Raw genomic sequence first — 11290 nt, 5'->3', positions numbered from 1 at the left:
TCCACAGCTGCCATCTTCTTGGGGAAGTAGCTTCAACGCTGATGGGTTTTGTCACTTGCAAAACGGGGATGGTAACAAGACGTAGCCCATAAGATTTGTTGAAAGGGTGATGTAAGGTTTTGGCACAGGATGCAGCACCCAATAGATCCTATAATAAGAGCTATCTTAGGAACCAGACTAGTGGATTCCAGTACCATCTCTGTCATTCACTAGATGGCGGTATCATCTGGGTCAAATTGTCCCTTTGTACCTCAATTTCCTCATCTGTCATGTGGTATTATCATAAGCATTAATAATACCACCTCGGGAAGGTTCGACAAGAAAAGGATTTAGCATAAGGGACTCGTGGCAAGCGGTGCATACTTGTTACAAATATATTTTATCCACATTTCCTAAATTCTTTCCCGGCTTAGCACAGCCCACCTTGCACACGGGAAGTCTAGTTGGCGGTAAGGTGTCCTCTGCCCGGGGCGCCACGCTAGCCAGCCGCGTCCCGCCAGCTGCGGGGAGAACGGGATCCGGCTGGCAGAGGCCACGCCCCGCGCGAGGACTCCCGGGGGAACCTTTCAGCGTCCGGCTCGCGTTTCCAGCCGGGCACTCTCAGAGGAGCTGCGCCGGCGCTTGGAGCTACTTCCGGCGGCTGCGCCCCTTCCCCCGGGCTGCTCCATTTGAGGCGCAGGTGGAGACCCGCAGAGCCAGTGGGAGAGCGGGGCGGGGTGCTAGCCTCGCGGCGGGCGGAGCCAGCCCCTGACCTGTTACCCGCCCCCTTCCGCCCGCAGAAGCCGAGCGCACTCATGGCGGGCTTGGAGGTGCTCTACGAGTCGGCGGCGCCGGCCATCACCTGCACGCAGGACGCGCTCATCTGCTTCCTGCACTGGGAGGTGGTGACGCACGGCTACTATGGCCTGGGTGCCGGCGACCAGGTACGCCACGGAGTCTTCCAGTGGGGAGGGGGGAGCTGCCTTCTGCCTAAACCCAGAGGCCGAGGACCTGGTCCAGAGCACCTGGCCTCTGCGCCGGTCCCAGGTCCGGGCCCTGGGGGTCCCTGACGCCACTGTAAAGCCTGGGGGCCGAGGCTCAGCTCCCCACGCAGCTGGCACGGCGTGGTTTGTAAACCGGAGGACAGAAAGTCTTTTCAGCACAGCCCGGCAGGCGCTCAGGCCAGGATTATGTGGATCTGGCACGGAGACAGGATGTAGCTCCCCAGAGTCCTCACCCCACCTGGTCCCCTCTAGGCTCTTGCCACACAGCCACGGAGTCGGGGTGAGAAGGCTGTGATCAAAACTGCCGTCATTCCCACCTCGAGCCTCCATGGGACATCTGGATCTGAACATGAATTTGGGGGCGAGCTTTGACCTTCTCAGCCCCAGAGCTCACACACCCTTACCTTTTACTAAAGAGTCCTGTGCCCAGTCACCCCCAACATCATCAGCTCGCACAAACACACACACACCCTGGATTTGAGGGTCAGGTAAGGGTTCCTACCTATAGATTCCCCCACAGGCCCAGCCCCTCCTGTGCTCCTGTCCCTAGGTCCTGCCTCTTAACAGCTGGAGGCCTAGTGACATCCCCACAGAGCCCCAGGACATCTGGACTCAGTCCATCTCACTACTTTCCCATCTTCCCTGTGACACTCACTCTACACATCAGTCTTCCTATGAAAACTGGACCTGGCCCCTTTGTTTCCCATCTGCTTCTCCCAGTCACACTCCCACAAACAGACACACCACTCCAGGCCTGCCCCTCATTGTCACAGTCCTCTCACTCCCAGAACCAAGACCAGCTCCAAGCAGGCCACCCCTCCCCTTTCGTCTCACAGTGAGGTTTTAACCTTCTTTTCATTTCTTACTACTTTATTTCTCAAGCCCCTGAACCCATTTTACCTTCTCAGGTATGCAACTTTCTGGACCCCTCCTCAAACCCTTCACACATTCCAAGCACTTAGCCAGATGTCCTTCCTGAGCCACTGCTACTGCTTCCATTCCTCTCTCCCACAGAGCTAAGGACCAAGACCACTACACCCCTTTAGTCCTACCCCCATCAGCAGAATCAGAGCACAGGAACTATCATTGACTTCTGTCTTTTTTTACCCCCCAAATCTCAACTGTATCACTGGGACTCCAGGTATGTGCTCAGCATGCCCACTGCGACCTCCAGATTCACACATCCTTCATTGCTTACATGGGCTCAAGGAGGAGACAAGGCTAAAAACTAAAATAAAATAAAAATGGAGCCAGCCTCCCCCCTCCACACACACTCAGGCAGGGACATTCTTCCTCCCAAGTGCACCTGTCCCTGGCCTTGCTGCTCACTGCACTTCACTCCTCTGACCTTACCCTTCAGCAGTTCAGGCCTTGGGACCAGGGAAAGATGACGCCCTCCCCGACTCCCAGGTGTCAGGGTCCCTTTTCACTGCATAGTTCCCCCAGCAGAAACCCATGTCTCCTGACTTGCTCGGCTCCAGCTTTCTAATCTTTAACAGCTCTTTCCCTTGTCCCAGTCATTTCATTTCAACTTTTCCTGGAAAGTTCACCCAGAGAGCTGATGGGTAGGATGGTGCAGGGTGTGGTGGGATTGGAGAGAGGAGTAAGACTTGGATTTGACTTTGGTGTGTCCCCATTGGCCACATTCTTCAGATGGAACAGGTCTGCCCTGTTCTCTTCCTGTCCTCAAGCCCCTCTCTCCAGCCAGCTAGTTCTCTGCCCCACTGTCAGAACCCTGTCCTCCTCTTCCCCCGACCAGGAGCTTGTCACAGAGGGTCTACCTGCCCCATTGCTCACCATTTCCCAGGCACATAGGCACCCTGCAGACCTGCTCCCACCACTGTCCCCTCGCACCTCCTGTCAGCACCTGTGTTTGTCACTTTGCCAGGTTATGGATGTCAGTTCATATTGGTCGGTGTCTTTCCTGGCGTCATCCTTTTGCAAAATACTCTAGGCCCCCCTAGTTTTCAAGTGAAGTGTGAAAGTAAATCTCATTTTAATACTGTATTTTGTTTTTTTGTGTTTTTAAAGGAAGGGGAGTTCTGGGAGGCATTGCCCCAGCCCCGTCCACTTCAGTGCTCAGTCTTCGCGTCTTTGAAGGAATGGGTGTTGGGATCGCAGGCTAGAGCGTGCTGTGTTGGTACTTCTTCCTGCCTTTTCCCGAGTGGCTTCGGGGCTCAGGTTGCACTTGGCCTCTGCTCACATCTGCCTAGTGTACTCGCATTCAGAGCAGAAGCTGTTTGGAGAGGATCTTTCCTGTTAGTTCATTTAAGAGGAGGTTTAATATCTCAGCCTGGAGCCAGCAGACGTGACTGAGACCATAGTGTTTGCCAAGTGCAGAGGATGTTTGTGTTGCCGCTCCAGCCACCTCCTGCCCCCGACCTTCCTGGGGGTGATAAAAGGGAAACAGTGTCCCCAAAGTGTGTATTTGACTAACACATCAACAGTGAAATAGAAAGCAGGGTTGTCTGCTCTCTCTGCTTTTGTCTCCTCTGGCACAGCAGAGTTGACTGGGAGAGTAACACTTCTGTTGGCCCCAACTAAAGTCCAGCATTTGAATTTGGATTTCTTTCTTGAAGTCAGCACCCCTCCTCATAAGAACTTTATAGCTATGCCAGGCAGGTCAGGTGGCAGGGGATAGAGATGGCCATAGACTGCAGTGAGAGCATTTGGTTTTCTGTTGTGGGAATCTAAGGATTATGAAGAAAGAGAAAAGCCCAGAGTGATCTGTTTCAAGTTCCTCTGGCTAACACCCAGAGGCACTGGGGCGAACATTCAGCTGTTAAAGAATGCTTCCTTCCCAGGATTTTGAAGATTTTTTCCAAGAAAAATTTTCATGGGGCCAGTTCGGTGGACCTGGCTGTGAAAAAATCTCCAGCCACAGCCTGGCAGCCAGGACTTCTGAATTCCAAATCCAACTCTGTACCTAATGTGCTGTGACCTTGGGTGGGCCTTAGTTTTCACACAAGAAAGTTAAACTACACGACTGTGCACTTTGGCTACTGTCCAGCTGTAGCTTTCTGGGACACTTGATACTGAGCGGAGGGCCCTGAGTGCGGTCGAGTGCCCGTTGACCTGACACACCCGAGTCTGTCTCATCAGTCCCACCTCTATTTCTGGGGAACACAGGTCCCACTTCAGCAAGAGGTGTCATTCTTTCATGACGTTAAGGAGTCCTCTTACCCTGGAAGCCAAAGACGATGAGCAGACTAAATTCCCATCTTCCACTTCTGGTAGATGAGGGCTGTACATGAAGGCTGTAACCGAAATTAAAGACCCTCGACACAGCAGGGCATGTCATCAAATCCCTGGCTTCCGAAGTAAGCCATCACCCGCAACACTAAACGTGTAACAGTAAGTTGTCCCTCTTTGGAGTGGGAGGTGGTTTCTCTTCCTCACATGGTAGAATGATTTGATCAGTTTCACTTTTGTTTTTATCACTCTCGTTTCTCTGCTTCGGGCCTATGAATTCACTTGTTATCCAGCCAGTTTCTAAACCATGCCAGTTGCAACATCCTGAGTTTGACTCGTGACCCCTTTTCCTAATGAACTCCTGAGCCCCAGGGTGTCCAAAGAGGAGGGATTAGCAGTCCTCAGTTTGTGGCCTCCCCTTGTCCTTAGCTGTGTAGCGCTCTGCATTGCTGGCCTTTGCTGGTGTTCTTTATCTCTGGTTCCATTCCTTCCCATTGTGCTTCTGCGAATACACATTGTCCCAGTCTACCTGCTCCTTGCTGAGCAATAGAAATATGCATCCGTAAAAAGGTGTATATCATTTCCTGTATGCTTTTTAGATTGCTTACATTAATGGTGCTGTCTGTAAATCTCATTTTTTCTGAACTTTAAGTCATATTTTTCTACTTTGATTAATAATGCTACAATTAGACCTACTTTGCTCATTCTGACTGCTAGGGAGTAATCCACTGTAAGTGTATTTTGTCTTTTATCTCCACTTTGGCTGCCCTAGCCAAGGCTGTGATTAAGATCCCTGTCCCATCTCTGTGCACAGCGTTCTTCCAGAAGTCGGGAATTTGGGTCATGGGACTTTGGCTCCCCTAACTTTACTAAATACTACCAGATTGTTCCCTAAAGGGGCTATAGGAGTTTAAATGCCCACCAGCTGTGCCTGGAGGTCTCACAACCCCATACAAGTATCTGACTAAAAAATAAATTAAAATAACAAATGGGTAACAGCTGACAGCTCTAACCTACTATCTCATTATTTCAGCCTGACTTTTTGTTTTTCTGCAGCCTAGCCAATATCTCTTCCTAGCCTGTGACTGTCTTTTGACTTCATAGTGTCTGTTGTTGAACAGAGGCTTTAAATTGTCAACAGTTTCCAAGGCAGTCTTTCCATCTTGCCTGGATCTTGTTTAAGAAATCTCTCCCTTACCTCCAGAAATCACTGTATTCATTTTCACTATAGAAAGGAATCGAGAACTAGTTCTCAAACTTTATTGTGTGGAAATAAAGCTCTAGGATGTCTAAAAAAAGAAAGGAAAGGAAAAACATCATAACCCACAGTAAGATGCATTTTACATCAGTGAGGTTGGTAAGAATTAGTTGGATAGAAGCAGTGTCGCTGACCATGTGGAACAGCAGGAGCTCTCACACGTGACGAGTAGCAGTGGACATCAACACCGCTTTGATAAACAGTTTCATTTTATCTTATCACTAGAAAGTTCTTCCTCCAGGCATACTCTGTACAAATTATTCCAAACGTGTGCCAGACGTGTCCAGGGTGCTCATAGCATTATTTACAATAGCAAAGTGAATGAGCTGGAAAGGCTTCTGTCTCCACCAGCAGGCGAGTGTGTCTTGCAGCACATTCACACTGTGGATGTCACGGAGTGGTGAATGTGATCAGCTCTAGTGGAGGGCATGGTAATCACTTAAAAACCATCACAGAAAAGCAGTTGGTGGGATAATGCCATTTGTATTAAATTCAGAAACATTTGAAACTGTATATTTTTATGGTTTCATGAATAGTAGTGCAATTTGTAGGAAAAATTTTTTAAAAAAGTTTTGTAAAAATACAGAGTGGTGTTACTCTTGAGGGGAAAGAAGGGAGACTTTTGGGGTTTGCTTCCCAAGGCTTTGGAGATGATTGCAATGTTCTTTTTCCTAAGCATTTTGTAGCCACATAATCTCCACTTTATATTTTTTAAATCTTGTACGTATCTTATATTTTGGGTATATATGAAAATTGTTAGTAGCTTTTGTTAAACCACTGCCATCAGCTGGTGTTTTTAGTCAACATTTTGGTGATCCTGTTGCACATGGACTAAGGTCCAAACTCTGAAAATCAGTGCTTTAGAGTTCCACAGTATCCTTTGAGTTAATTAGCCTTATTCTTAGCAGAGTGATGGGGAGAAGATGGTTATTAAACTGAGGTTACAGGTTCTTGACAGGTGTCAGTGTTGTGTCATAAAGACAGCCAGATAGTAGAGAGCATTCCAGAGACCCCAGTGCCAGACCTCTAACTGGTGCATGACCTTGGACAGATCCCTCTCTTGACTTCTGTAACCTCATCTGTGAAGTGAGAGGTGCAATTAGATTATCTGTAGGATCCTTTGTAGGTCCCTGTTCTGAGGCCATGATCTTTCTCCTCGACTCTGATGTCTTCTCAGCCAGGTCCCAGTGATAAGAAGTCAGAACTGCTGCCAGCTGGGTGGAACCACAGTAAAGACCTGTACGTCCTCCGGTATGAGTCCAAGGACGGCTCCAGAAAGCTCCTTGTGAAAGCGGTCACCATGGAGACCAGCATGATCATCAATGTGCTGGTGAGTCTCAGACCCATAGGGTCTGCTGATGGCCTTGGGCATTAGGAGGGCTGTCCCAAAACCCATTTAACAGTATGGAACCAGAGCTGGAACTGTTCCTAAAGCCTCTACCTGGTGACCCTACTTCAGGAGCCTTATCCTGAGGTGAGTACCCTAATCATGAAATGCTTTGTGCACAAAGATGCTCACTGCCTGAATAATAAAGGAGGGACTTCTCTCCACAGGTTAAAGAAATTAAGGCAAGCCATTCAGGGACAATACAGGAAGAAAAGGCTTATTGTAGCCCCAGTGGGCTGCTTTTAGTTTCTTAAGTTAGCAGAGTTCTTGCTGCCTTGGAATTGTACACTTGGTGTTTCTTGTGCTATAATCCCCACCCTCCACCCATCTGCCACCTCATGTACATACACAACCTCCGCCTTTCCTTCAGTCTACCCAGCTCCCCCTCTTTTATCACTTACTCAGAAATACATTCCTACTACCCACCCCACCTGCCAGAAAAATCTAAATTAGGCTTCTCTACTTCATTTTATTTTTGTGCTGGCTTGTAATTATGTCCCTACTGGTGCTTTGCTTTAATGTCTGTGATCTGCCACTGAAGCACTGCGAGGGCATTAGCTTGCTTTTTGTTAAGTTTTGTCTCCTGATCTGGGTGCTTAAGGTGTCCTGCGGAACGTGATGTACTGCCCTTTGCCTTTCTCACTCTGTTTTGGAGGCTTCACCCGGGAGCACACACAGGTACACCTCATTTGCTTTAACTTCTACATAGTGTTCCATTATCCCTTCCCTTATTGATGAACATTTAGATCTTGTATCATACAGGGTTCTTAGCTGCAAACAAGAAAATTACATACCCTGTGTCCAAGCTGCAAAAGAACCCAGAAATAGATCGTCTGGCATTGGAGAGTCAGTATTTCTAAATCGAGGAAGTCCCTAAGCATTAGAAGACCGTGTCATGTATTACAAAGAGTTCTTCTCTGTGTCTCTTTTTGAACAAACATATTTCTTTAGGTCATATGTTGTCCTTGTCACCATGCACCCAGTAGCCCAGGAATATCTTGTCTTTCATTTTCTATTTCATTTTTCTAGGAATATGGCTCACAGCAGGTGGCAGACTTGACCCTGAACTTAGATGATTATATCAGTGCAGAAGACCTGCAGGACTTCCACAGGTACTTCTAATGATGTCTTTTCCAAACTGAGAGAAGGGAGAGGCAGTGGCAGGAAGTAAGGAATGAGGTTTTGGTGTCCAGAGAAGTGAGGGAGGTTAACAGAACTTTTCACTCCTGGGCACAAACCCGTCAATTCTCTTTTCTGGTTTTCCGTTTGTGTATTTTTTGTTTTCATTAGAGGCAGGACTCACATAGGAAATGCCCATGAAATAAAATGATGCAGTCAAGACTGCACAAGTGCTGCAGTGGCCGCAGAGTAAAGCTGGGGCCAGGCCCTTGCTTCAGTCGGGAGTAGGCTTCTTGCAGGACCTAGGCCTGATCAGAGTTCCCCTGCACCCCGACCCTGCACGCGCTTTGCCTCCCCCTATCCTCATTTGGCACCAGAACGGTACCCCATGTGGACATGCTATGATCGCTCAGATACTGCAGTCCACGTCAGGGCTCACTCTTGGCCTTACGCATTCTGAGGCTTTGGACAGATGTATAATGACATGTTGCCACCACTGCACTATCACGTGGAGTAGTTCCACTCCCATAAAAATCCTGTGTTCTGCCTGTTCATTCCCCTCCCTCTGTCCTTGGCAACCGCTGATCCTTTTATTGTCTCCATAGTTTTGCCTTTTCAGAATGTCATGAAGCTGGAATAGGATTCCAGGCAAACTCTTCCAAAGTGGCTGTGCCCTTTTCCTTTCCCCCCAGAAATGAATGAGAGTTCATGTCGTTCTACATCCTTGCCAGCATCTGATGTTGTCAGTGTTGTAGATTTAGGCCATTCTAATAATGGTATCTCATTGTTATAATTTTCAGTTCCTTAGAGACACATGATGTGAAGCATCTTTGCTTATGCTTATTTACTGTTCATATTTCCTCTAATTCCTTTGCTTCGTTTTAAATTGGATCGTTTGTTTTCTTAGGAGTTCATTATATATTTTGGATAGTAGTCCTTTATATGACATGTGTTTTACAAATATTTTCTCCCAGCCTGTGGCTTGTTTTCTCATTCTCTTGACAGCCTAAACTTTTTTATTTTGAAATTTGCAACACCACAGAAGAATTGGTTCACAAATATATTCAGTGAAACACCCATTTACCCATCACTTAGATTTGCCGATTTTTAATGTTTCACCTCTTTTGCTTAAGTTTTTAAAAATTTTTTTGTTCTCAAACCATCTGAGAATGATTTGCAGACTTGATGAACTTCCGTCCCTACACACTGCCGCATGCATCTCCCTGTTCTTACAGGGCATCCTCTAACCTAACCTTAGCACAGTCTTCTCACTTTGGAAATGCGGCCCTGGTACAGTGCTGTCATTTAATACTCAGCCCGCCTTCAGAATCCTGCAGCCATCCCGGTAGTATCCTTTTGTAGCTGTTCCTTTAGCTTTCCTGTATCTGTCCATCCCCAAATCATACGTTGCATTTTCATGTCTCTTTAACTCGACAGTTTCCCAGACTTTCCTTTTGGTGCTTTTCAAGATACACACATACACACACGCACACACAAAATGTATGTATTGAGCTCGTTTGTTTTTTGCGCTATGGGAATTGAACTGAGCACCTCAACACATGCCAGGCAAATGCACTAAAACAGACACACCCAGCCCTGGCCCCAAACTGACATTTGTGAAGACTCAAGGTCAGTCATGCAAGATGTTCAGATCATTTCCACGTGATTGGATTCATGAGGTCGTTTCCTCATCGTTTGATTCAGGTTGAACTTTGCTGACAAGAACACTGCATAGGTGAGCCCGAGTCCTCCTTGATGCTTTGTGTCTGAGACGCAGAGTCTGTCTTATCACTGGTGCTCTTGAATTTGATCATGTGGTGACGACAGTGTCTACCAGATTTCTCTGACATGGAGCATCTGTTTACCTTTGTGTTTAATAAATAACCTGTGGGATTATGCTAGTGGACTATGGATGTCGTTTCCTAGTGGTCTTTTGCCCAGTGATTTTAGCATCTATATGTGATGCTTGCCTGAATCAGTTATTACAGAGATGATTATAAAATAGTAACTTTCTATGTCTATCATTTTTTTCTACATTTTTAGTTACTTTTTTTTTTTTTTTTTTTTTTTAAATAAGAAGAGTTTGCTCTTCTGCCTGCCCCTTATTTTCAGTTAATTAAATGTCAGTATGGACTGGTTGGTTTGCATGCTGTTTTATCAGTCTCCTGGAGTGGGAGTCCCTCTGAGCTGCCTCCTTTATCCTTTTGACAGCATCTTTGAGCATTTTCTTACTTTCTGGCAGATGTGATGTTCTTGTACTTGTCTTGCCTCTGACTGGGAAGCAGCCATTCCCCTGAGAGCCACAATTTCTCTTAGTGGAGTGTAGTATTTAAAAACCCCGATCTGGGCCCCAGGCGTGCTCATTAATATGAAGGCATCATAGCTTCAAGGCCCTTTCAGTAGGTAGAGCCTAGCAGTCATTTTTTCGTTAAATTATGAGTTCAAGCTGATACTTCCGTTTTAAATCTAACATCACAAGACTCTTCTTCTCTTGTTCCAAACTTACATTTCCCTTCTCCTATGGCAAGAACTCTGATTCCCAACAGCATCAGTTTATTTATCATTCACTTGATCTGAAAATGTGCACTTTCTCAACTGCTCCACCCCTATCTACCAAGGATAAGCCTACTAAATAAAGATCCAAATGTGATTTCTTCCCAGTTCTTTTTGTTCTTTGACTGTTTGCCACTGAGGGTATATACAGTCAGGAGTATTATGTCCAAAACTTAGATTGATATTTGTTTTTTTATCAGTGTAATGAAGTTGTCTGTTTACCAACTTATTTCTACTTTATTCCACTTTAGTTTGGAACTTTTTTCCCAACCTTGTTGACCTCAGGATTTTGGAGGAAGCTTTGCATCACTATAAATTCACAGTCGTCAAAGATTAATTGAACTAGGAATTGTCCAGAAACCCTATTGTGTTAATTTGTCTAATCAGCAGTAACCACCTGGGACTCATTGCTCTAGACTTCTAAGCCACCTGCCCTTTGTCTCTTCCCTCTTCCATGCAGACTCTGCCTGAGGAGATCCCTCATGTATTTACCTCCTGCTTGCCAAACCTTTGGTGGGTTTCCCACATAGCAGTTGGACCAGTCTTTTTAAAATATAAATCAGCTCATGATTATAACTATTGCTTAAAACCCTCCAGTGATACCACCTCACACGCATTAGGATGGCTTCATCCATTAGGATGAAGGAAAGAAGGGAGAGAGGGAATGTGGAGACATTACACCCCTGTGTGGGAATGTGATGTGAAAAACAGAATGATTGTTCCTCAAAAAGCTAAATTAACTATAAAACCTAACAGTTCCATTTCCAGCAAAGGCAGAGTCTTAAGGAGATATTTGTT

General features: G+C 46.4%; 1 protein-coding gene across 1 annotated transcript in view; it reads left to right on the top strand.

The window, feature by feature from the left end:
- The first annotated feature begins 638 nt into the window (after positions 1-638).
- Positions 639-11290, top strand: part of PSMF1 (proteasome inhibitor subunit 1) — a 29751-nt gene continuing 19099 nt past the window's right edge. Inside the window, exons 1-3 of the mRNA XM_079128365.1 lie at positions 639-923; positions 6611-6763; positions 7850-7932. Coding sequence (XP_078984491.1) covers positions 795-923; positions 6611-6763; positions 7850-7932 — 365 coding nt within the window. The 5' untranslated portion in view covers positions 639-794. The remainder of the gene's footprint in view (positions 924-6610; positions 6764-7849; positions 7933-11290) is intronic.

Source organism: Sciurus vulgaris, assembly GCF_902686455.1.
Source record: "Sciurus vulgaris genome assembly, chromosome: 2".
NCBI classification, from domain to species: domain Eukaryota; kingdom Metazoa; phylum Chordata; class Mammalia; order Rodentia; family Sciuridae; genus Sciurus; species Sciurus vulgaris.
Note: the sequence above shows the minus strand (reverse complement) of the source record. Positions and strands in the feature narration are given on the sequence as shown.